Raw genomic sequence first — 26,171 nt, 5'->3', positions numbered from 1 at the left:
AGATATATAAATAATCAACAAATAACCTTTCATCGAAGCTTCGATATGTTTTCTGCATCTGGTGGAGACTTGCTGCCTGCATCTTCGGGTGTCAAAAAGGTGTACCCGCTCGGACCGCATGGCAGATTCTTCCACCAGTCCAAATCGGGAAAGGTTCCAGACCGGCGCATTTCGTAGTTTTTCTTCTACTTTTTCGCCCTCCCCTCTTTTTTTTTCTTGTTTCTTGTTTCTCGCGCTCTTCTTGCTTTTCTTCTATTACCCTATAACGAGCGACTTCTGGGAGTTTTGCGCTCGTCAACACCATTTATAAAGCTCCCTTTCTCTCAAACGTCCTTCGATTCGAGACGAGAGGCTTCTCCCGCAACCGGCTTGATCTGCGCTGGGCGCATATACATCGGATTTCCTCCCAAACCCCGCTTTTTACACTCCCAACATCATGTCCGAGTTTGATACCAAAGATCAGGTCACGGTGCAGGCTGCTTCTCCAGAGAATGCTTCACAGCCATCGCTACCCAAGGATCCCTCTGTGGCAGTCGTGCAGAACCACTCTGGGGAAGATGGCTCTATCGCACCGGCTGATGAGCTCGATAGTCAGAAGAAGGGCTTTCTAGCCTTCTTCAAGACTAAAGAGTTCTATATCATTTTGGCTCTGGGGTAAGTAAATATTTCTCCTGCGTTCTCGCCTGTCAAATCTCGTTCTACCAAATCAGAATGGTAAAATGTGTTATGAAATTTACTAACCACGGTTTTTTATAGACAACTGCTTGCCATTGCCAATACCTCGACCAGTACAATGACCACTCTGCTCGGTGAGGAGGGCTGGGCCATTCCTACTTTCCAGACTCTTCTTAATTACGCTTTGCTCACTGTTATTTTCACTCCTTACACGATGTACCGTTACGGCCTCAAAGGCTGGTTCCAATTGGTGTGGCGTGACGGCTGGAAATGTACGTTCCCTTCCTTTCGCTCTCTCGCGTATTACTTCTTGGTCATATCGGCTAATTTTTTCCCGCTCACATAGACATCATCCTTGCTTTCTGTGATGTAGAAGGCAATTATTTTATTGTGCTGGCATACCAATATACCACCATGCTGAGCGCGCAATTGATCAACTTCTGGGCTATTGTTGTTGTGGTTGTCATCTCGTTCCTCTTCTTGAAGGTGCGATATCATATCACTCAAATCGCTGGTATTGTCATCTGTATCGGCGGTATGGGTGTACTGATCGCTTCTGACCATATTACGGGTACCAACGGGGGTGATATCTCCAGCGGCAATCAGCTGAAGGGCGATCTCTTTGCTTTACTGGGTGCTTCCTTTTATGGTCTCACTAACACGGCTGAGGAGTACTTCGTTAGCAAACGTCCCGTATATGAGGTGCTGGGTCAGCTCTCGTTCTACGCCTGCATTATCGACGGTGTTCAATCCGCCATCTTCGAGCGTAGCAACTATCACACCTCCACTTGGGACGGCAAGGTCGGCGGTTACCTCATCGGCTTCACCCTATGTCTGACTCTCTTCTACTGCTTGGCCCCGCTCCTCTTCCGTCTGTCTTCGGCTGCCTTCTTCAACGTTTCCATGCTTACCATGAACTTCTGGGGTGTCTGCATTGGCGTCAAGGTCTTTCACTACAGCATTCACTGGATGTACCCCATCGCCTTTGTTCTGATCATTGTGGGCCAACTCATTTACTACCTCGGTCAGAGAGCTTTGGCTGAAGCCCGTAAGCCATGGCTAGGTAAGAATCAGGAGGGTGGTGTCGCGGGTCTTTTCACCGCGAAGCAACGCATCCAGCATGTTGCAGAAGATCACCATTCTGATCGTCGGCCTTCGGCAAACAATAGCACTGTCTAAGCACTGGCTTTCTAGATGGATGCTATTGTTCTTACCTTTCTTTTCACCCTTGATCTGAGGATCGGGATGCAATTCGCGTGTATACGCTTACCTTGCGTCAAGGCATAGACTTGATATTGCTACTTGGTAGACGACAGATTTCAGCCCGGATGTTGTTTTGATTCGCTCAGATAGGTGCTAATCTTAATTTTTAACGATCTTACCACTTAACCTCTGCTTCTATCGCTGTCCGTAGCATCAAATTTCAGTTCCAAGATCCTCTATTAGATCACGCTGGTTCAAATTTAAGTTGACATGCTACGCTTGTAGTATTTATTATTACCTTACTCTGGAAGCTGCAAAAATTACAGTTTACTTCTTTACATGTCACTTCGCCTCCGATATAGTATCAAGTCTGCACCATGATGTCGGTGAGTACTTCCACATACAACGCCATTGGCTGCCACCGTGATTAGATTCTACGTGTCCATTAAACAAGGGTGATTGCTGCAGGGTGACGGAGGTGATGCAAAGACCCGGTTGTATAAATACCAGTTTTGTATCTTGTTTCAATACTTAGGGCATCACTGGGGACAACTAGTCAAACATTTGACTAGATACTAAGTGTGATATATGAATAGAACTCTTAGAAAATTTCATTTCCCACATATCTCCTTGCCCAAGGGCACTGGTATGTTACATATTGTTTGTTGTACTACACTGCTCGTTTACGTTTCGTCTGATGATGTTCAAATTGATGAACACTTTCCCAAAGTGTATAAGGGTTGTTTAGTAAATCACGATGATACCGATAATACTGAGTGATGGGATACTCTTTCGTTGCATTCGCTAATATTATTCGAGAATTACCAAGAAATACGACAAAACTGGTCGATTTCACTATAGCCGACAACGCAATGGCGAGAGGGTATGGAACGAGAGCCAACGTAAATCAAACTACAAGGCAAGGTAATGAGCGTGACAGATAGCAACAATGGAAGGAAAACGAAGACATATAAGAAAAGGAGATTCAATATACGAAAATAACAAAATATGAAAGATTCCATATCCCAAAGGAAATAAATCCCAGCCGAAAAGACTCCACTGAACTCTTTACATCTGCGCACCCAGAGACACATATTTCCATCACCAACCCAGATTCAAAATGATGAATACCAAATGGTAACCAGTTGTAACCCCAAATTATCCAGATTGATTGAAAAACTCCCATTTTGAGCCTCGATGTGCGCCCTTCTTTTCCTGCGAGTGTAGTAAAACAGGGCTGACTGATTCAGTTGTGCAAAATGTTTTCCGATCCCTTTCTGGCAAGAAATAGATATAGCAAAAAGAGAGATGGTTAAAAAGAAAAGAATAACACTCGAATAAACCGTTGGTCAAGAACACCGATAAATGAGAACCCGTGAACTTCACAGAAAGATAAGCGCCATATTTTCCAACCATTGAACACAGGCATCAGATGAAGTCAAAATGATAGCAAATCGTGAAACCCAGAAAACCAAACCAAAAAAAATTCAAGACTCGCTCCCTCGCGAGGTCAAATATGTGTGTTTTTTCCAATATAGACTCCAAGAACCATTGGCGACACCCCATCCGCCCAAGCCAGCTTGGTATTAAAATCCCAACCTGAAGGAAACAAAAACAAAGAATAGAACCAAAAGTCACAAACCTTGAATGTGTAAAAAGTGACTGCCGAATCAGAATCAAAACCTGTTCGCTGCAAACCCTGTGCAATCATTATATGTACCGAGCGCGCCAAGTTTCCCGTGATTCCAATCCAATAATAGAATCCCCGTTTCTGGAACGCCCCAACTCAATAAAATAAATAAAATAATGCATGTCAAATAAATGCGCCAAGGGGTTAGCTGTGGTGAATAGTTCAACCCCAAACAGAGGCCTGGACGCCAAGTCCGCTCTTGGAACCCCAGACACCACTGCCGTTACTCCAGCCTAACCCGACACCACCAGCAGATGGATCCTTAGGGCCGGCGGTAGCGGGAGCGGCCACACCAGGTGCCGAGACTGATGAGGTACGTTCTGCTACATTAGCAGCGGCAGCGGCAGAGGCGGCATCAGGGGTGAATCCGAATCCCAGTGGGGAAGGGAGAGGTGTGGTAGAGCGCTTGTTTAGAGCCGGGTTGGACGGCGGAGTAGTAACTTGACCGGCAGCGGGACGGGAGCCAATAGGGCCAACGCCAACGGATCCAATAGGGCCTGCGCCGGGTTTGACTGGGGTCTGGCGGGAGGAAGGCGAGTCGGCACCGCCAGGCGACGAAGTCGAAGTAACCGGTTGATCGGGGAAGCCGGCGTTGATGGCGGAGCTTGGCGACGAGGTACTATTCGCACGGGATGGGGACTGCAAGCTGGAGGTAGACTCGGCCACAGGAGTCTGCGTCAAACCGAACGGATCAACTGCACGGGGAGAGGATCCACGGACACCGGCGGAGGATGGTGTAGCCGCCTGGCTATCAGGTCGAGTATTATCGTCAGACAAAGGACCCGGGGGGAAAAAGGCAGGGCTTTCGTTGCCATACAGAGCGCGATGCTGACGGGCCAAAAGGTCTCGGCGACCTTCCTCACTCATAGCCGCCGGGCTGAGAGATCGATCGGATTTGCTTGCAGACATTTCGGCGAGGAGGCCTTTGAAAGAGAAGACAAATTAAAACCCAAGTTTTCAAGAGAAGCCAAACAGGAGAAAGAAGTAATATTATACACAAAAAATGGCCGACAGATACATGAATGCAGCGAGAAGTATGACGACAAAGATGATATGGGGAGGGCAGGCACAACTGACACATTGCCCGTGGGGGGAATATAGCGTCGAGAGAGGGTAATTTGGGAAAATAAAAGATAGAAAAAACACACACGCTACCACGTACTTCGGTTGTACTGCTGCTCCTGGTGATAGTTGCGGAGCTCCCGCTCCCGCTGTGCTGCCATCCGACGTTTTGCCTGCATCATTTGGTCTACTTCATTCGTTCGGCCCTGGTAACGCTGGGAAGCGTAGAAGCCCTGGGCATTGCCGGATGGGTGGGTTCGGGGATTGTTTTCAAACTCGCTGACGGAATGGTGGCGCTGGGGGCCGCCCATGCGAGGGTCTGTCACGAAATTTCGAATCAGAAGGGCGAACACCTCGTCGGATCGGATCCAATTGCCACATACCGTACTCAGGGTAGGGCCGGCCCATCATCATGGGCATCGAGTCCCGGCGAGGAGCATTCCACAGCTTGCCGCTCTTAACGAGATTGTCGATCGCGCGGTCGACCTCTTCATATAGAAAAAAAAATTATCAGGTCAGCACTTCTACTCTTTCTTTTCTTTTTTTCTTTCTTCTTTTTTTCCCAATTGAAACTTTGCGCTGCTTCGTTTGTCCCAATGCCATCTGGCAGAAACTATTGGTGTACACGCCTCAATTGTGCGATAGGTTGTGCCACGTATATAGTTTGACTATCCATCTTCGGTCGTGTGACAACAAACGAACCCCGAACTCGGGCAACACGAGAGAAAAATTGCGATAGAAATGTGCATACCGTCGAATTGAGAGGAGAAAGCCGGGCTATCGTCACGCTGAGAGACCGAGCTCGAGCCTAAAAGGACATACTATGTGAGATTTTGTTTGGGAGATTTTTTTTTTTTGGCTCTCGCCGATTTGTCTGATTCGGAAAGAAATTTAAATTCGATAAAGAGCGAACATACCTGACCGGGAGGGAGGCACTGGCTGTTCCCATGACACCTGACGGGGCGTAGCAGGAGCCTGCCAGCCTTGTGGTTCGTAGTACGAAGACATGGTCGTTGAAAGGAATCTTCGCGGAACGACGACGGTTCAGGGGGGGAAGAGAGCGGAAGGCGGAGGAGAGGATCCGTCCGAGAATCAAAGGCGATCTGGAAACAAGACGAACAATGTGAGTGGCTACTCAACGGATAGACGGGAGTAAATAAATCAGATAGAAATAGAATTAAAGAAAAAAGGATAGGCATAGAACAGAGAAAGAGAAATCCGTCAAGTTCCAATCATCTCCAACTTAATGGTGAGATGAGATTTGCCTGAGAAAAATGGCCGTGGGTCCTCCGTGCCGCACTCCGGCGGAATCGGGGGTTTTGGGTTTTTGAGGGAGATTTTTTTTTTTCTCTCTAGTGGACAAGCACGAGGGAGAGGGGTGAAATCAAGACTCGGCAAAGATCCGAGAGGGAGATTCACTTACAAGGAGAAGCCTCTGAAGATAGAGTCCCACGAGTCAAAGTGAAGAGGAAAGAAAAAGAGAAGAAAGAGGGGGCGAGAGAGAAAAGAAAGGAAAAGGGGACCCCGTCCTATTTTGGTGGTGTGGATTCGAAGGAGGGGCGCACCCGAGATTACAGCAGTTACAGTAGGACAAAGATGCAATAAAATTAGTTAGTTTTAGTGAGTAGTATTAGTATTAGTATTGGCTGGGAGCAGTCCAAGCCTGGTATGATTGGATTCTTGGAATATCATCATAGGTTGTACTATTAGACTGAATGTGTACATACAGTAAAAGTAACTATGGTAGATGTATACTGTTTGTGTACGTACATATTGATATACTAAATAATTTCAGTATAACAACCACACTCCACCCGTGAGACAAGACATTACTATTCTACATAGTATAGTTTCTTTCAACTTATAACTCTCGAATCAGCTAATGATCACTCGTACAAACTACTCCCAGTACATAGTAAAGATTGAATGTATTTTATTTCCTCCGCGGCAATTCCCGGCTGAGGATGACTGCAGATGGGGGGCGTGCGCCTAAGCGTCGACCGTTTGTTCCCCGTGATTCTTCGATCTCCTCAATTTTGATGAGTACATACTACTTCTCCAATTAGTTAAACACTACTATACTTTGACAACATTCACCTCGAAGACGAGTTTTGAAAAGTTTACTTTATGGAGAACTATGTACTTCTCATGAGTACATAGGTCCATGTATAGTTATAACTAATGAAGTATTACTGTACGCCGAGCCCTACTCTCGGCGATCGGACCAATTCCTTTTCTCCACTATGTGTACCGACTATCCGTACGGGCATTGTCATTGTTCTTTCTACTTCTCCACCACTCCGTATGTACGGATAGTAACCTCCAACTTGTTCATAAGAAATCTGGCTACTACCGCCAGAACCGCAATCCATTTTTGCCTTTCCTCCGGATTATCCCTAGACGCTGCTCCCCGATGGTCGGCTCATCGTGGATGCGGAAATGTACGATGATGGCACATCTGCAATACTGCAATGCGTCTGCACTCGTATGCAGCCTGCCAATGGTCACCTCGCCATCTCGCCGCCTTGTGACTTCAACCTTGATTTGCTCAGCTGCTGAACTTAACTACTTATGTACTTGTACAGGTATCGAACATGCCAGTGCTGATGCTGAGTTGAAGAACTGAGCAGTGATGAATGACCGATGGCACCCTCTCACTCGTCTTTGTTGACCCTGCTCTAGCTTTCTAGCCTGCAGGACTATGACGGAGCTCATCCAGAAACAGGGCAATCATATCAAGAGTTCGTTGGTGTTAAGGGCAACCACCACGAGACGAACATTAGCTGCATCTTAGTGGCATTATTTCCCGGAGCCTTTGTCCATCTTGGTCCGTGCTACGACCAACGCATCGTCCGGTCAATTCAGGAGTTCCAAGTGGGGCAGCACTCTACACTTCACGACTCACTCTGGACTCTACGGGGTACAGTATCTCAATGTACTTTGTACTAGTAAGTTATTTAAATAGTATGTACAGATAGTTATCTTTTTCCGCAAGGTCCGCGGCCCCCTTATTTCTAGGACTGGAGGCTCGCCAACCTTCCTTTCCAGCCCCAGCGCCCGGCTTCACTACCTTTTTTCCACTCCGTCTCCTCCATCACCCCGCAGCACGCAGCATGCACCACGTAGAAGAGACTCCGTGACGCCTGGGACGCCCGGAGCGGGGCTGTGTTCGGAGTGAATCGCTGGACAATGACCATTATTATACTCTGCTGTGTAGAGTGCAACACTTGGCTTGGCCTGGTCTGGTCTGGTCGGATCTCGAGCCTGTATATCAGATGTATACACGACGGAGTATCAATGGTGGAATAGTTCAAGCATTCCATGGAAACTCCCGAGCCAACTTCCCCAGAAACTTAAATTGATCATTTTTCAAGATCACCTGGCCCAGGAGCAACCATCTTATTACTGTGTATTTTAATCTTTCGCACTCCCTCCGGGATGTATCAAAATAGATGAGGGTATCACCAGAAGACTTGAAGTCTTTCCCCGAGGATGTGCCTCGCGTTACTCCGGGGGGGGGGGGGGGGCCTCGATCCTCGGGGGCCACCCGTCATACCTGGGCTGGATCAGTCTGACCTCTCAATTCCGTTTGGGAAATATGTAAATCTTTCAGGTCTGCTCCTTTCTGCCGTTGTACGAGAAAAAGAAATAAAAGGCTTTATGTGTATTCCATGGGCATGTACCGACGGAGTGTGAGTGCGGACATTGTTCTGAAACTCCTTTTTATAGGGAGTAATTATGCACCAACCAGCATGATTCGGAGAGATACTGTATTAGTTATGTATGTATACATATCACTAGTTTACTAGCTGGTAGTTAGCGTAGTGGGAGAATAGCACTGATGACTTGCAAGTCTTAAAAACCCATCCACAAGGTTCTTGAGTTATGTTAATTGGGAAGAGAATGCGGGTCTAGTGATTCGAGAGCGGGCCCAGGGTTGCGTCAAAGAAAGGGAGAGAAGCCCACAACAAGGAATCGTGTACGGACCTTACTCGGGAGTCTGTATTGTAACCATGTATCCTATGACTCTTAATAGGTATTAGCTGACGGTGAAGCTGACAGCTGATGGAGGCCTGGATATCTTCAACTTTCTATAAGGATTAGACTGTTCTACTATACTATGTAGATAACTATAACTAGTACTAACTACATAGTTGATTAACTACTGAAGCAGGTGCTTATACATATACTATGAAGTATACTCGCACGTGCGAAGATGCAGAATCGCGGGGAGGAAAGTCGAGCGTCGATCAGAAAGGGGGGAACTCCTTTTGATTATCTTTCTTTGGTACCTGCAGCACCGTGGCTCGAGGCATTGGCATTGGTGAGGGTGCATTGGGGTGGCGTAGAAACGAGCTATCTCAAAATAGAACTCTTACATCTTCTACATCTATAGTATATTATAGATACATAAAAGGGGGATTGGATGAAACAAAGAACTATAGTTATCTACCTAGTTGACTATAGTACTGTATGTTGTATCTCCTGGTAACTAACTATACACGGTACAACCTCAGGTATCGACTTTATTTCAAAAGGTACTGTAGTTACTCTCCGTACACCAATCCTTAATTCAACCAACTACATACAGGATTGAACTGTGTCAATGACTGCAGTTTATCACGATGCTCGGAGTGCTTAGTATTGGATACTCTAACTACTCCGTAACTACATACAGTAAGAGAGTGTGACAACACTTAGGCGCCCTTTCGTATTCTAGCTGAATCGCGGGTTTCAGCCTGTGACTTTAAAATAATAATAATTCAAAAATTGCATACATTGATCATAATACTTGATACTATTCAATTAATTCATTAAATAATATTGTTAATATAATATACGAGTATACTATGAGTTAATCATGTACAGTGCGGTCGCGCTGCTCTTTACCGCCGACAGGGGGAAGTGCTTTCTGGTGTCTCTCCAAATTCCCAACTTCACACCTCGAATCTTCCCCTCCTCCTCTTCCCATTTTCTCTCTTCAATCGGAACCCCGGTTGGTTCCTCCCGATTTCTCGCCTCGTGCTTGTCTATCCTGTCTATCTTAGTGTGCTTCCGCAGTCGCCACGTTCTCTCCCCTTTCATCCAAAGTGTTCGGGGCGGCCCTGCACCTCGTTCTCGTCCTCTCCCGCTTGTTTCTTTCGAATCTCCCTACCCTGACTCCTGGCTGAGACTATTATTTTGACGATTGTTTTCTCTTCTTCCTGTTCGTCTTCGTGCTGGTCTTCTTCATTTCTATTCTCACTGGCCAGGATAGTCTCTTTGTTCCCAGTGGTTTCCATTCAATTTTGACATTCGTGTGTGAGGGCGATTGATTCACCTCCACACCTCCCGCTTCGCAACCAAATCCACAACCTCCCTCCGAACACAAACAGGAACACAAAGGTCCAAACAGAAAGTGGCTGACGCCTACCGAAAATTTCTAGTCTCTGTGGAATTTAATTCGGTGCTTGCTACGGTTTGCTCGACTGTTTCTTCGACCGCAGGAGACAATTTTCTTGTGTCGGGCTTTTCCTCGACCATTTCTACGGATTGAGTGGACCCGGAGGGGCTGTCTTGATTGAGTGTGGTGGGTGTGGATTTTCAACCGAGTCGCCGAGTCCGACAGAGACTGGAGTTGTTGATATCTACTTTATGGTCCCCTTCATCGATGGGAATGCGAACTGTTCCCACCACCGTGGTGATATCCCACCGATAGCGTCGGAGCAACAGCCACCCACCATGGCATGGATACCGCAGTCCGACGCGTCTGATCTCCCACAACGACCTCCATTAACGTCGCAACAATCCAACTCTCTTCCTTCGACTCCATATCAACATGCGCGCAACCTCTCATTCCACTCCCGATCACCTTCTCCCGCCCGCGGGAGCACCTCTCCTCGCTCTACCCACTCCGAATCCACACATTTACCTCCCTCTGCTCGAAAACCGCTCGGTGGCTGTAAATATGAGACCGCTATGGCATATTTTCGAAGACGAATACCGTATAGTCTGGGCGCAGATCCGTTACCAGAGGAGAAGGAGGGGCTCAAGGAAAAATTGGACCCGGAGGAGGAGACAAAATTGACGACGGATATTATGGACCTTTATGACCGATTATTACCCTCGGCCGAGAGTGACGATCGCCGCCATCAACTCGTTCGCAAATTGGAGAAGCTTTTTAATGAGCAGTGGCCCGGGTATGAAATCAAGGCCAATGTCTTTGGTTCTTCAGGGAACAAACTCTGTTCCAGTGATTCAGATGGTATGTCTGCAGACTCTTGAAAAAGAGAAGTGATGGAGTAATGGACGGCATGAGGATTTGCAAACAGCGAGAACTAGGAAGGCTGACTTGTCACAGTGGATATTTGTATCACGACCAACTTCAAGGACTTGGAACATGTGTGTCTTTTGGCGAAGGTTTTGGCAGACCGTAAGATTTGAACCCCTCGGGAAATTCGTCATGCCGTTACTGACTGACACTGTGAATAGATGGGATGCAACGAGTCGTTTGTGTATCACATGCAAAGGTGCCTATTGTGAAGATCTGGGACCCGGAGTTGAACCTGGCTTGCGACATGAATGTGAATAATACTCTGGCACTGGAAAATACTCGAATGATTCGGACATATGTCGATGTCGACGAACGGGTCCGGCCATTAGCGATGAGTGTAAAACATTGGACGAAACGACGCATCTTGAATGATGCTGCTCTTGGGGGTACATTGAGCTCTTATACCTGGATCTGTCTCATCATAAACTTCTTGCAAACGAGAGATCCTCCCATTCTCCCGAGTCTTCAAGCTCGTCCGCATCCGAAGAAAGCCACCCCCGATGGATTGGTATATTCGTTTGACGATAACCTCAAGGCATTGTCGAATTTTGGACAGAAGAACAAGCAGTCGGTCGGCGAACTTTTCTTTGAATTCTTCCGATACTACGGTCACGAAGTCGACTATGAGGAGAATGTTATTTCCGTACGCGAGGGCAGATTGATTTCCAAAGAGGCCAAGGGCTGGCACCTGATGGTTAACAACCGACTTTGCGTGGAGGAACCATTCAACACGTCAAGAAACCTAGGGAATACCGCCGATGACACTTCGTTCCGAGGATTGCATATGGAGTTACGAGAAGCATTCAAGCGTGCTTCTAAGGGCGACCTGGCCGAATGCTGCGCTCAATATGAGTTCCCACCGGAAGAAGAACGGACTTGGGAGCGACCCCCACCACAACCACGTCCCATTCTTACCCCTTCATTTCCAACTCGTGGAGGTCGGGGCGGAGCCCGTGGTGGTCGATATAACAACCAAACTCCTCGAGGAGGGTTTTCTGGGGGCCGTCGAGCATCCAATACTGGGAACAAAGGCAATAACCACAACAACAATAACAATTCGTTCCGGCAACCCAGTGCCACGAATGCATCGGACCTGTCACTTCAAGCTCAGCAGCAGGCTCAATATCTTCTGCATGATCAGCTTTATCAGCAGATTCAATTGCTCCAAGCCCAAGAACAAGAGTTGAGAATGCAGCTGCAGAACCAAGCTCTTATTACTGGACGCCCTCCGCCGCCTTACTTTCTCCGTCAACCCTTCATCCAATTCCCAATGCCCCAGCAGCAAGAGTACTCTGGAGAGGAGAACTCTCGCTCCAGATCAGGAACTCTCAACCAACCACCACTCACCCCATCCCAGCGACAAGCACCCCTCTATACCCCTACCTATGCCTCTGTAAGCGCCTCTGGCACACAAGCGAGTGCAACAAATCCTCCGTCTCCATCCGCCACCAGCACACTTCCCGACCTCCGTCGCAACCCCCGCCGGTCATCCGTTGTGACTGGGTCACCCAAGGCATCGCTCAGGGCCCAGTCCCAGCCCGCCCGGCCCCAAAATTCACCATCATTCCCGACTTTTACGCCCCTTTATACGATTCCACAACCTCTTGATACGCCCTATGTCTCTGAGCAACGCCCAGTTGCCGACTCTCTAGAAGGTGGAGATGGCAGCGGTGACGAGACCACCCTGCCCCCAAATAGCCTGCCAAGCAATGGATCTCGCTCTGATTCTGTCGATGAGAACCGCCCACAAGACCTGCTAGGCTACTATTTAACTCCTCAGCAGCTGCAATTATATCAGCAGCAGAGCCCCATGCTACCGTCATTGGCCCCCCATGTAGGCATGCTGCAAAATGGTTATTCCTCTTTCCTCCCTGTCCAGCAGGATTATCGTTCCTCTGGAGGGGTCTTTTCGTCGGAAGGCTCTAGTTCAAGATCTGATCAGACTCCCACGCCAGCGCCAAAGGCTTCAACGTCCCAGCCTCCCCAACGCTCGGCCTCATCACGCCCCGCTGACCGTGGAGGACCGCTGATTGTGGATGGGTCCGTTCGTCCCAATGAGAATCGCCCGTCATATGGGTCTGATTATATCGATACATATAACTCTATCGCGGCTTATACTTCGACTTCTGAGGAACAGAGCATCAACACTCCTGCCAGCTTTTCTGATTCGTTGTCTCAGGATTTCCAAGAATCCGGGCCCTTTGAAATGGAGCAAACGCCTGTTTTCACACGGTCACCATATGAAGCACAAAAACAAACCAACGGGAGTTTAGAGACCTCGCAAGAAAAGACGAATGGGCAGCCCGAACTACTTGCCAGCCGATTGCAAAATTACCATTTGTCAAATGCCGAAAAGCTGGCCCAGTCCCATTCAGCAAACAAGGCGAATAAAAACGGCCATGGCACAGGCAAAGATTCAAGTCCATCGAAAAGCCACGCTACTAGCGGTGATAAGTCCACCTCTGCCGGCACAAACGAAGGTCGTCAGTCGCATTCCAATTCGAAGCGTAGAACCAATGGGGCCGATACCTCGGAAAAGACAAATGGTGTGAGCCACAGCCACAGCCACAAGTCCAAACCCAAAGGTCGACAGGATAATTCGCACCACCATTCAAACACAGCAGATGGCAAGGAGAATCCACCGAAAAAGTCCGGCATGACGGCGAATGGCACATCCGAGAATAGCCATGGTGGTTGGCAAACCACGAAGAAAAAACACCGCCGCAACGCAAAGTCATCCGCTGAGTCTCGGAATGGGGCAAACGGTGGTCCTGAACCTCTGCCAGCGGATGAATCAATGCGTAAAGGCGGGTGAATATGGAATACTATTTTCTCTTAGCGTTGTAACTTTCCAATGCCTTCGCTCCAAGAAACGAATCAGCAACGTCAGCACTTTAAAAAAATACTCAGCATAGGGGACCACAATAGTCACTCTCAACAAACATCCAGCCTTGCTTTTCCGGAGTCTCATTGTTAGCTCTTTTTGTGTTTTTTCTCCCCGGGCTAAGCATTTTGTTTCTGTCCTCATGTTTCCATTTCCATTCCGGTGCCGAGGAATGCATACGCGCAACGCCATCATTGAATCGAGTCCACGAAAGGAAAGATCTGAAAAAGGGAGAAGAGAAGACGAAGAAAAGATCAAAATCAATACCCAACTCAGAATGAGAATTAAGATTTTGGGGCCGGTTTCATCATGTTCATTATCATCTTCCAGCAATCCACGCAACAACGCACGGCGACGAAATCTGTTTCCACACCTGTTTCTGTGCTTCCTCGCAAGCTGTTTGGAGTTCTTTTTTCTTGTGTTAAATGGGCTAGATCCCCGGGGCTCCTTTTTAAACCCCCCTTTTTGTGTGTGCTTTTCTTCTCTTTTTTTCCCTGTTCCTTTTCCAAAGTGTCTTGATTCTTATGATGCCACCATTTATCATTTTTTTTTCTTTTCGGTTCTGTATAAAAAGAGAATTAACAATCCTGCTATGAAAGAGAAATCATAAAAAAAATCGAAAAACGCTTATTGCATAATCTGTTGACACTTAGTTCGTAATACTTCCATAATTTTGTAAGTGGAGATCCGGTCAGTTCGAGTTTCGAGGCTGCGCAGCCATATCCAGGTGGATATGGCAACAACAGAAGCCGAGTAAATAATACTGCTAGACCCTCAGAAGCTAGAGTGCCAGTCTAATGGACTCAGAAAAAGCGAGTTATTAAAAAAAAAAAGGAAAGAAAGATAGACTTCGGACTGGAGGGCGAAGCATGGATTCTCATATATGTACGTACTCATTGCTTAAGCCCTTGCTGGGATCTCATTGCGCCATCGAAATCCCACTTGCCGTCATGGGATGTATGGTGAGACAAGTTTGAAAAGTACTCTTCACTATTACTACGATTTAAGTAAGGTAAAGATTGGATTACAGGGAGCTTGTTGTACGCCTTTGAAGCTGTTTGTGTGTGGTTTGAAGTTTCATGAACTTGGCGCTCCACTTAATGCTGATACTTCGAGATTCTATTCATGGACCGCATTGACTAGCAGTACTAGTACATTAATATTACTATTATAATTATTACTATTCAAGGTGAACTAAAGGTGAACTTTGATTGTTATTTTTAGTACTTATTGCATCGTCCTATGTATTCGTCCTATGTATACCTGACGACATGCAATAGTCACAAATCTTAAGACGATATATAAACCCGAGTACAATCGGTAACAAGGAAGACACAGTTGATCGCTTTTCTTTGCAGAAGTGACGGGGAGATTAAATTACATAAAAGGCTGAAGTAGGCCCAATTGAGTAAGACCAAAGAAGTCGGAGATTATAATAAAATGGGACCCGCCGTGAAAGCACATTATGTTCATGAAATGGTATACAGTAAGAGATCGCCACCGAAAAGCCCTATCATGACCGAATCTCGGCGAAGATGTATGGGAAAATCACAACGCAGGCTGTCCAGAAGACCATGATGGCCCGGAAGGGGAAGAAGAGGAGGTGGGTGAAAGGCGTGTCCTGGAAAAGAACCCAGATAGAGAGGAAAGCGACGGTAAAGAAGTGATAGAATAGGATGAGAGGCTGTTTTATAAGACCTGCGAGTAGACCGATGGGCCCACCCACTGAACCGATCTCGAAGTAGCGGAAGCAGCCTCGTTGCAGAGCACGAAGATTTATGTCTGCGAACCGTTAGATTGTGATTGGGGCATATAGAAGGTAGAGATGTAAAAAATACTGACCGTCTGCAGCGAATAGGGAATACAAGGCCTGTGCCAGAATATTGATCACAGAGGACGCATTTTTCCTAGTCCAATGGAACCGCGCAAGCTGATTCAAGACCAGAGTGGTGTTTCCCAGATCGGGCACAGCCTCTGGACTAAGCAACTCACGAATGGTACAGACATCATTCAATGCAACCGTCATCCCACCACCAGTGAGAGGGTGTCGCATATTCAAGGCATCACCCAAAATCATCAAACCAGGCGTCTTATTCGTTGCTGCGGGAAGGAAAGAATTCGGCATTGATCGCAAATTCCCCTTCTCCAGAGCTGCGGCGAAAGCGGGCTGTGTACATTTGGGAAGAGAAGGTAAAATAACGTTCTTCATATAGCCCTTAACACCACCATTTTTCACCGACGCAGCGGGCAAATTATCCGGAACGTCGATCAGGATGCGGGTCTCATGAGTTCCGATTTGGTATATGAGGACGGGCGGAGTATCGCTGAGAAGGACGTGCCCATAGTTCGGAGAGGGAAGTTGCGCGTCGATCATCTCGAGACCCCAAAACTTTGAACGTCGCTTGGGGGTGTGCGGGTGATGTGATTTGCGGAATTTGGAGGCGTAGCCATCGGCGACGACAGTAAGTTGAGCGAAGTAACAGTCCTTGAGATCTTTCGTGACACATTCCACGCCGAGGACTTGCGAAGGATTTGTAGTTGAGGTAACTAACCCAGTTGCAGTAGTCTCAACAACCGTGACGTTGGGGCACTCGAGCGCGGCCTGTCTCAATTTCATCACGAATCGACCATGGTGGAACGTTTTGCCCAAAGGGGCGGGTGAGGAGGGGCTGTCCTTGGGGTAATCGAGTTCAACAGAGTCTTGAAAGTAGCTGACATAGTACCCCTTGACGACAATCGCATCGATATCGTCCAAGCAATCAAGTAGACCTAGTTGTTCCAAGGCTTGCACGCCACCGGGTTGAAGCAATTCACCAACAATGCGATCCGGCTCCTTCATTGAACTCTCCAAGAGTAAAACACTTCGACCTTGTCTTCCCAGAGTGACGGCCAAAGCGCAGCCCAAAATGCCAGCACCAATAATCACAACGTCAGCCTCGTGGTATTCGATGCGGCGGCGAGCGGCGGCCTCAGATTTTGAGGCATGGCCATTAAGAACAGGAGCCATTATGGTGGAGGGAAGGGGCCTGGACGAGAAGAAAAAGAAGAAGAAAAGAACAATATATTAACAGGGCGATCGGTGGCGCAGGGACATTCTCTCTAATTTAAAGGACGAGTGAGTATGGCCTGATGAACTTTTTTGAAGGTGGAAAGTTGCGTTGGGAAAGGGGCGTGGCGTGACATGTGAAAGCGGGTCTTGGCATAACTTTATAGTGAGTATTCAAATACTACCACCATCAGTATAGGTTTATAGAGTATACAGTATACGAGATAGATCTGGTACAATAATATAGATAGATAGATAGATAGATAGATAGATAGGGATACATTATAAGTATTGTACTTATAAATATTCAATCCGCTAAGAGTGGATCAAATTTGTATATCTTCATAAGATTTGTTACATTATAAGTTATACCTAATAGGTATTAGAATAGCTTATGAGGATATCTAGAACTCCAGTACCTACTATTCTAGTATACTGGAGTTCTAGATTTATGCAAAGGTACCTACAAAGGTAACAAAGGTTGTAACCTTTATAGCTTCAACCTGACTGGTGGATGCTTGAAGGATGAACGGCGAGTTCCAATTCAATTGATACACCGAGCCTGGCCTCAGTCCAACCGACTGCGCTGCTCGGGAAAAGTTTGGAAATGACACTCGCTACTGGGAATGAGACGAAGAATTATGCTTTCATCGGGATATCCATGGACATTGACGGATGGTGCGGAGTTGAATTCGAACTCATCACCCAGTCCGAATTGAGGCTGTCAACATTGAGGGTGGGAGATGACAAGTCTAGGTTGGATTCCTGCATGATTTATCACGCCGTATCGATGATAGATAGAATACTCAAAAGCTTGGAAGCATATCGAATTATGGGCCCGAGTAGGCCTGTGCAATCATGATGAATGGTAGTAATATTAGGATCAATGAATAGCTAGGTTAGGGCTAGATGGTATTTGATATTGTATTGAGTAGATCTAGCATCCCCTATGAGAAAATGCACATGCCATCGATGACAACATTTATGCCCCATTCAACGGCTGGTGATAAGCTACTCCATTCACTGTAGTGGTCAATGTCCCATTCGCCTCAAAGATGTTCTCCATGGCATTTATAGAGAGATGAAACCCCCCTGTACCAGTAACCTTCGAAGCGTTAGTAGCACCAGTTTGGACAAGATCAGAGTACCAATCAAGATGGTTCAGCCAGGGATCCGAAGGAGTCAAAGTCAATGTTACCCTCTCACGTCCGTTGATGAAATGCTCTCCATCGTCAGAAAACCGAGTATAATTAACTGCGACGGTTTTAAGAATCCCAAGCATGGGATCTTTGACAATACTAGCGTTGGCAAATCCGCTATGCTTCCCATAGAGAGTAAAATCTCCTGCTGGAACGGAGTAAATACTTGGAACTTCAGTCCCTGGTGGGAACTCAGTAGCCCAAGGGATCACATCCGGGGCATTGAACACGGGGCTCGGGCTCGCGGCCTTGCGAGTCTTCAGATGAGCTAGCATTATTCGAAAAGTTCGACCCCCCCTGAGCATTCGAGACAGGACAAGGCAATGGATTGACTCCACCGCACGCTGGTGGAATCACCAAACTTTGCCAATATACGACGTGAGTTCCATCTGGAGAAAATGCTGGATCGGCCTTGCCATTCCAGTTAGAATCATTTGCACTTCCATTGCTTCCATTACCAGCATAATTGACATGTTGACCAAAGTATTCTTCTCGATCACCATATCGATCAATAAGAATAGGTTGGAAGAAGCGGCGTGCGCCGTTATTGCGGGTGGAAGATGCAGCTGTGATAGCAACGAGGTCTATAAGAGGAGGTACATGTCGCATACCTGCCATCCACATTTGACGATTTGACCCTCTAGTATCCATCGTCACAAACCACTGGTCATCGTGGGAGAAAGCAATTGGATCGGCGTACTCCGGGTGACTTGTAAGACGTCGAACGGCTCCAGTGATAATATGGACCGCAAATAGGTCGATATTGTTTGCTTCACGTGTCGATCCAATGTATAGTATTTCATCGCCAGACCCGCTAAACCCCCGGAGCTCACCAATTGATATAGCTTGGTCGTGGATCTTCAATTCTGATCCCTCAACCGTAATGGGTGCTGTGCCATTGGGTCTAGCGAGAAGATTCACATCAACCAGATCATACCGCGAAACTCGTATAGTGCCATTGGTTGGATTCTTGTTGAAATTCAATCGACCATAATACGAGTTTTCGCCTCCGCTTGTAAATGCACTCCATCCCATGTGCTTGTCATCAGGATGCATTCGCATTTCCCGTGGATTTCCAGAGCTATTCTTCCCAGTTGGCCAGTATATAGGGTATATATGTACTTTTTCAGGAGTACATCGCTTATCAACTAGTGTTAATCCACCGCATTCCACAATGTTATGTCCCCAAAGTGCCTGCTTCCCATTTCTGGCAATGTGTGGGTAATCTCTCGAAGGGTCGACGGAGCGAGCGTTCGTTAATAATACACCGCAGGTCAGGCATTTCCAGGAGTCACCATTTTCGAATATTTCTCCATCCGTCCTTATTAAGATAAGCTGCTTTCCTTGGAATGCACTGCCTAAGGACGGTGCGAGAGGAGCGCCGACGAATTCCACAGTGGCAACGACATGCTTTCCATCAGGTGCGAAGTCACCCGCTTGAAAGAAGTCGGAGGCTTTGCCGATACATCCAGTATGTCGAGGATTTATATGAGCGGTACATGCACCTGTATTGTTATTCGGTGCAACAGGGGGTAAAGGAAGTTCAGTTATTTCGATTCGTTCTGGTCTCGGGGGTGGCGGTACTCCCGATCCAAAACCAAGAGCCGCCGTGCTTAGAACGATGGTTTGGAGCCAACGCATCTTGTGTAAATTGGAAAGTAAGAAAAGAAGAAAGAAACCAAATTTAGGATCAATGCAAGAGCAGATCCTTTTTCTTTAATAGATAATTTCTGCCTAGTCTGAGAAAATCAAGTCGGTAAACCCCCCCAGTTCAAATATAATGTTCACATAGAGTATAGTATACGAGTACGAGTACGCGGATGTGAGATCTGCGGCTTCATTTACTCCGAGAACCCACAGAAGATGTCATAATGGTGGATCGGGCGAGTTGAATATCTTGGCAAATGAATGCTTTGGAATGGCGATCCTTTAATGCAGCAGATATAGTACAGGCATACTAGTACAGACCAAACAACCTCCGGCACTTCGGATCTTTTTCTCATTTCAGCGCTGATGACACATCGTCACTCAAACGTTGCATAAAAAGGCAGGTAGTCCAAGGACTAGCTGTACGAGCGTAGTGTCATGGAGGCTGTTTCAACGACAATGGTCCCTCACATCGAAACCATTCCCTTTTTCCTCATCTCCTCCAATTTCGCAGCAAGCTTAGGATCCTTTTCTTTCAAAAATTCCGTGAAATTGCCCATCATGGAGCCTTGCATAGAGCTGATCTCTTTCCAAGGCTCGACCTGGCTTGGCACAGTTGGTCCGGTATACATCTTCAGCGGATGATCCTTAGCATGCGGCCACAGATACAAGAGCTCTCCAGTGTTCAGTGTTAGCATCGGATAGAGTTCGCTCCAGACAAGGTTGCCCAAGATCCGCATCTGGCCCTTGTATTCTAGAGCTTGGCTCGGGGAGTTTCCATCAGGACTGGATTGAGTAGCGGCACTTTCGTCGAAGTTTGCGTCCACGGCGATCACATGGCTCAAGAAGTCTCCAGGAAGAAGACTCTTGTCATTTTCAAACTCGCGGGCCTTGCTGTTGTAAGAATCCGCGCTCCTGGGGTCGATTAGAAGGAAAGCAGATGGTGGAATCTGATGGCTCCACTCCTCAGAAGATCGAATCTCCTGGTAGTGTCTGTAAGAAAGAAAAGATGTTAGATGTCTCACATGAAGACCCAGGTGTTGGGGAAGTGCAAATTTCCTACCTTCTTGCGGCTGATATGGTATCCGATTTATCGAAGCCGAGCTCCTTTCCGTCGAACCAATGCAGTTTGAGCAATGGCTTGAGCTTGTCAGCACCTTCGACATCATCACCCCATGCCAAAAGGTTAGCTTCTACGTTTCGCTTGAGGTTCTCCCATTGCTCGTCAGAAAGCCCGTCTGCTGTCCGATAAACTGCTAGGCCGAAGCCATAGTTCCTTCTTTGCTCTTCAGGCATGGTCGAAATAGCTTCATGTGTCTGGAGGCACAGCTGAATCCAGGGCTGAATGGTTTTCTGTGGCGATGGCGACTGGCCCCGAATACTTGGACGCAGTTCATCCTGAAGAGCCGTGCTAACGGAAAGACGCTCGCGACGGGCTGCGGTGCTCTCTGTCGCACTTGGTCCTTGAACCTTTGCTGCCTCATTCTGGGCCTCGATGCACTTTGCGAGTCGCTCGTATAAAAGCTCAGTGAACTTGTTGACCTTGTCTTGGTTTTTCAAATCAGGGTTATATAGCCCGCCGACAATCTCAGAGGGTGTCTTAAAGCCATTATACCCATCCATAGGGATCCAAATATTGTAATCAGCCACTGAAACGATAGAGAGGAGGTCACTCCATCGCTGCGAGACAATTTTCATCTCTTCGCCTTCCGCATTCTCAGGAGCGATGGCAGAGAATTCATCCAATGTCCGTTCGCGGAGTTCAGCAGCCCGATCCAAAACCCAAGAATGAGCAGTGCTGGTCATAATCTGGTACCTTGTGCGAATGAATTCTTCCCATAGCGCAGTGAGGCTCAGTTCTTGGGCAAGGCTATCCTGAGCTTTACGCCGAGCATTCAGAGCGTCCTGCATACCTTGCAAATCACGGGAGATCTTGTTGAATGTGTCACGCATGTTAGTCTGGACCTGCGGAATGTTCAAGTACTCGAAGACTGTGATCACAGAGCTCAAGTATTGATGGGCGATCGTGAAATGATCCGGATTGTTGAGATCTTTCTCGATCCATCGTGTCGGGGACACAGGGACAAGGCCTTCTGAGAGACGCTTCTTCATGAAATGAATATTGTGTCCAATCTGACACAGCCCACTAAATTCACCCGGACTCATGATGCGCTGCATCATACTATGAACGACAGGAGGCGCATCCTGATTGAATGGAGCTGGCGCCCAAGTGGCCCTAGGGGACATGAAAAGTTCGGATTCATCCGGATTAAGTAAAGCCAGTTCAGTCTTCTTTCCATTTGGCAGTGATCCAGACAATATAAATTCAAGGAAATGAGCGATGTAAAAGGGCTCAATCAAGGCATCCACTGGGTACTGTTAGTAACGAGGTGACAATTATGCTAAGGGAAAAAGACTAGAGTACCAGTTGGAAGATCCTGACTCGCCCAATGTTTTTCAGTGATGCTCGAGCCCTTGAAAGAGGTAGCGTCAATGATAGTAGCACCTTGTTGGGCCGATGAACTAGCATCAGTATGGGAATATCGTGCAATGTTCGGCCTAACTTGTGTTACCCGCGAAGCGCACGGCGCGAGGTTCCGCAGATTGTGGCGCGGCAAGCGGAACGACAAGCCAGCGGAAACGCGGCGATTGGCCTGCAGTAGCAGGCCCCGGGAAAGTCTGGCTGCCATGATGAATTGGGGAGTGTGAGATGATCAGCAGGTCTTTTTGCTGTTCAAGCCTGAAGGGAACCCCCTGAATTAAACCCGAAACAAAAGTGGATTCGAGCCAATCGGAAATGTGGCAGAATTGGGGCTCAACTCATCATGCGGAGACTTTGGTATGTGCAGGAGTGTAACACCCTGCTGACTTTATAGACATAGTCGATATTCATCGAGTCTGTCCAATCAGAAATGACAAGTGCAGCATAAACTAGTCAGCTCCATATAACATCATCTTTATGGCATCCAATCAGTTTCATGGGGATGGATACAATCTCGAGAATCCTTGGGTCAGTCGGTATAGATTGGCTGAATTATATCGGCGAAACACAGTACCTACTCATAGGGGAGGACTCTATGGAGCGAGATAGCAGATGTTTCTATTAATTCCAGATTGTTCGTAACTATCCATTGTAGTACAAGATGACATCTAATATCCCCAATATAGAATGTTCTGAACACTACGACTGCATTGATGATTTATGTAACCTGAACTTGAATTCACAATTGACTCAACTACATATCACGATGCCTACAAGTAACAACCCTGGAGATAGATGTGGAAAAATCAATTCTAGATTGGAAATGGTATAGTATAATACATTGTACAATAATATATACAAGGGCCCATGCCCCCCCTTAATTTATTTCAACAGAAGGTTTCCTCGGATACTCAGCATCCTCAGGAAGCCAGCGATCCTGCGTCAAAAGAGAATATTCTCCCCACACCTGCTTGAGTCTTTGCTCTGGGTGCGGATTACCGCTCATTAACAGATCCAATTCCATCTCCTCATCAAATTGTTCAAGCATGCTCTCCAGCGATCCTTCGGGGAGATTTCGTTGTTCCTCAGCTGACCGGGAGACAACCTGCGTGCGACTATTGCTCTTGGAACTGGGTCGAGGAGTTCGGTTGATCCAGGCCTCGTCGCCTTTCATGCTATGTCTGAGCACAGACGAAAGACGATGCAAGACTTTGATATTGCGAGAGGCATCGGGGTTATCGCTTTCTGAGCGAGTGCAGATTTTCTCCATGTATGGCATCAGACGTTGTACTTCAACGAAGAAGTCGCGGTGTACAGGTTCCTGTCGAGCAAGAACGGCCATAATGCACCACCAGACTCCTCTCAGATTCTTTGAGTGAGTAAAAGCACGGATCAACATCTTGAATAGCACCTGGTCGAATCCGTGTGTCTTCCTCCATTTAGACTTGTATACTGCCGTGAGGATATTGATCGCTCTGCGATTTTGCCGAGTAGACATCAGGCGTTTGCTGAGGGAAGCCAATGCGTGGTGTTTCACAGTGAGGTTAGGCGTGTCTTGGCAAAGATGGTAATACTCAAAGAGTGCCACTTTGTACAAAGTCGAGTCACTGACATTGTCACCAAGCTGTAATACTTGCTGGAAAAAGATGGGGGGAACAAGAGGAAATTGCGGGTTGGTACGGATCTTTGGCCCTTTGAGCCAATATGGGTACTCGCTTTTGATTATAATTTGGGCGTCCGCTAAACCAAGTCGACCTCGACCAAGGAGACTCGAGATAACGGCGAGGTGAATGTGATTTGGTTTGAGTACGTAGCCTGCATAGCCCGCGGTTCGGAACGCTTGAAGGGCTTCGTCAAACCTACCCCCATTAATGTGGTTCTCCATTTGTTTCCGGAGAGGTACATAGTTGCTGATGGGTTTGGTCTGCACGAGATCATTCAAAGTTCTCGCAAACGTCTCGTCGGCTGGTTGATGAATTGGATATAAAACACTTCGATCCAAAGAGTACGATGATGATCCAGTGCCTAATAGGCGTCGACTGCTAGCAACCTGGCCGTACTGTATCTTAGCAGCTTGAAGCATACGCCAAAAACCAACGGGAGAATCTTGCATTGACACCCGTCGCGCATTCAAGACTCCAAGAAAATAGTCCTGATCCACTCCTGTATTCCATTGACGGTCCTTGGCCATACGATTAATCTGCCCAATGAGGTCCGCGTTACCTCTTTCAACCAAAGCCTCCAAAATATGCCTGTGGAGAACTTTATCAGGAGCAAGGTCAAATGTCTCGATGCAGTGGACGACGAAGTCCACAATTTCGCGACCAGAGTGGCCAGGGTAAAATTCCAAGAATACTCGATCAAAGACATATGCAAAACTTCGCTTATCACGGGTAAAACCAAGACGATGTATTTCACGCAACCCAGCGTGTACACCTTCCCAATCACAAGACAGGGCTCGAGCATATAAAAGTAGACCCAGTGTTCGAATTCCGGGCTGCACATCATGGACCTTTGGCATATCTGCAACCAAGGCCTCGGCATCTTCGTACTGGCCATTCTCGACAAAGGCCTTGACTAGTGGGTTGAAAACTTTCTCAGTAGGCAAACGCTCAAGATTAGCCAGCTTTGACAAGATATCTCGAAACTCAGTGACGATCAAATTGATATTACGTGTCTTCCTCCAAAGACCATCCAGGAATGCACCGCACAGCCCACCATTCTCGTCGTCTCTGAAACGAGTAAAGAAGAGATTCTTGGCCGAACTCATCCTCCTTGACTCAAGCAAACATCTGAGAACCACTTCAAGCAGATAAGCTGGGACATGCAGGACACTTTGGTGTCTTTCATAGATAGACCCAACAGAATCGATATGGCCTTCTTTCGCAAGCAGGTGCATCATTGTAGCCCAGGTTTGAGCATCGATCATGTTCAAATTCTCCATGCGCTCGAATATAGTTCGAGCAAGAAAAGTGTTCCCTTTCATGCAATTCGCGGCGAAAAGTTGGCGGGCGACATCTCGTGTCTCTGAAGACATTGTCATCTCGGCATCTGGATGAATGTGTCGCAAAAAAACATTGCCAGCCTCAATTTCCAAATCTTTGGAGATCAATTGTGCTATGCGGGTTTCGATTTTCATATCGACATCCTCGGAAACTTGCTGTATTTGCTCTATTCCTCGAGCAAGCGCCACCCGAGTCACAGCTTGTTGTTTGATTTGTTCGCTGCGCGAATGGCTGAATGGGCCATACTTGCCAATTTCAGAGGACTTGTCGGAACCGAATTGTTGTCGATGAGATTCCTCATGGGAGTCAAGCGGGCTTTGCGATTGGGTCGGGTTGGTGCCCTCGGTCTGCCGCACTGGGGGTTTATTTTTCAAAGAGTCCAAACCCAAGAATTCCCCTGCCTCAGCTGCTTCCATCATCATTGCAAGCCTCTTGGCTGAAGCTGTCGCATCATAGTTCGGCGCAGAGGTTCGTAGGGTTCTTTTGTTTTCGATGATCTGTTCGGCAACACGGACTCGGCGATGGACATCGTAAGTGACGACTCCGACGGTACAAAAGCCACCTACAGTTGAGCCTGCCAAGGCCAGTTGTCGAAGTACTCGTAATGCATTTCGCGAAGGAACGGCAGGGGTCGAATTTGCGGCATTGGCGAACATTGTTGAAGCGGTTGCCGCTAGTCGCGAGCTGGGCTCACCAATTATGCATCAGCGGACTCGCGGGTGGTGTTACACAATTGAACTGGTATTATGTATAAGACGAACCGCCCCCTACTGCCCTAATCTGCTGGTACGACAGGATTGGTGGTCGAGCAATGGGCAACAAGAGAGGAAGATAAACTCGGTCTGGCAACTTTTGCGGCCGACGAAAACGCGGATGGTCCGTGCGGTTGTCGGCCCATACGACGGTCACCTGATCTTGTACTATTGGGGTTGCTTATGAGCATAGAGAACTACAATCTACTAAGT

The 26,171-nt window shown here is 47.3% G+C and overlaps 8 protein-coding genes across 8 annotated transcripts; 2 read left to right on the top strand and 6 right to left on the bottom strand.

Annotated features, from left to right (window-relative positions):
- Positions 1–436: 436 nt before the first annotated feature.
- On the top strand, positions 437–1,854 carry N7469_010883 (DUF914 domain membrane protein; the record flags this gene model as incomplete). The annotated part of the gene is made up of 3 exons (XM_056649788.1): positions 437–654; positions 757–947; positions 1,022–1,854. The coding sequence occupies 3 exons, from the start codon at positions 437–439 to the stop codon at positions 1,852–1,854; spliced, it is 1,242 nt and encodes a 413-aa protein (XP_056496919.1).
- A 1,876-nt stretch (positions 1,855–3,730) lies between these two features.
- Positions 3,731–5,638, bottom strand: N7469_010882 (uncharacterized protein; the record flags this gene model as incomplete). Its single annotated transcript, XM_056649787.1, has 5 exons — positions 3,731–4,491; positions 4,731–4,949; positions 5,014–5,118; positions 5,382–5,438; positions 5,548–5,638. 5 exons carry the CDS (start codon positions 5,636–5,638, stop codon positions 3,731–3,733), a joined length of 1,233 nt encoding a protein of 410 aa, XP_056496918.1.
- A 4,073-nt stretch (positions 5,639–9,711) lies between these two features.
- N7469_010881 (uncharacterized protein) lies at positions 9,712–9,912 on the bottom strand (the record flags this gene model as incomplete). Its single annotated transcript, XM_056649786.1, has 1 exon — positions 9,712–9,912. The coding sequence occupies one exon, from the start codon at positions 9,910–9,912 to the stop codon at positions 9,712–9,714; it is 201 nt and encodes a 66-aa protein (XP_056496917.1).
- A 352-nt stretch (positions 9,913–10,264) lies between these two features.
- Positions 10,265–13,758, top strand: N7469_010880 (uncharacterized protein; the record flags this gene model as incomplete). The annotated part of the gene is made up of 3 exons (XM_056649785.1): positions 10,265–10,874; positions 10,971–11,042; positions 11,102–13,758. The coding sequence occupies 3 exons, from the start codon at positions 10,265–10,267 to the stop codon at positions 13,756–13,758; spliced, it is 3,339 nt and encodes a 1,112-aa protein (XP_056496916.1).
- Positions 13,759–15,340: 1,582 nt separating this feature from the next.
- On the bottom strand, positions 15,341–16,834 carry erg1 (squalene monooxygenase erg1; the record flags this gene model as incomplete). The annotated part of the gene is made up of 2 exons (XM_056649784.1): positions 15,341–15,609; positions 15,670–16,834. 2 exons carry the CDS (start codon positions 16,832–16,834, stop codon positions 15,341–15,343), a joined length of 1,434 nt encoding a protein of 477 aa, XP_056496915.1.
- Positions 16,835–18,264: 1,430 nt separating this feature from the next.
- On the bottom strand, positions 18,265–19,713 carry N7469_010878 (uncharacterized protein; the record flags this gene model as incomplete). Its single annotated transcript, XM_056649783.1, has 1 exon — positions 18,265–19,713. One exon carries the CDS (start codon positions 19,711–19,713, stop codon positions 18,265–18,267), a length of 1,449 nt encoding a protein of 482 aa, XP_056496914.1.
- Positions 19,714–20,186: 473 nt separating this feature from the next.
- Positions 20,187–22,409, bottom strand: N7469_010877 (uncharacterized protein; the record flags this gene model as incomplete). The annotated part of the gene is made up of 3 exons (XM_056649782.1): positions 20,187–20,712; positions 20,783–22,088; positions 22,145–22,409. The coding sequence occupies 3 exons, from the start codon at positions 22,407–22,409 to the stop codon at positions 20,187–20,189; spliced, it is 2,097 nt and encodes a 698-aa protein (XP_056496913.1).
- A 669-nt stretch (positions 22,410–23,078) lies between these two features.
- Positions 23,079–25,862, bottom strand: N7469_010876 (pentatricopeptide repeat protein; the record flags this gene model as incomplete). Its single annotated transcript, XM_056649781.1, has 1 exon — positions 23,079–25,862. One exon carries the CDS (start codon positions 25,860–25,862, stop codon positions 23,079–23,081), a length of 2,784 nt encoding a protein of 927 aa, XP_056496912.1.
- Between the last annotated feature and the right edge of the window lie 309 nt (positions 25,863–26,171).

This window comes from Penicillium citrinum (assembly GCF_028827155.1).
Source record: "Penicillium citrinum strain IBT 23319 chromosome Unknown utg000009l:1.0-4274883.0:1.0-4276374.0, whole genome shotgun sequence".
Lineage (NCBI taxonomy): Eukaryota > Fungi > Ascomycota > Eurotiomycetes > Eurotiales > Aspergillaceae > Penicillium > Penicillium citrinum.
The sequence above is the reverse complement of the archived record's forward strand: the minus strand, read 5'-3'. Positions and strand labels throughout refer to the sequence as shown.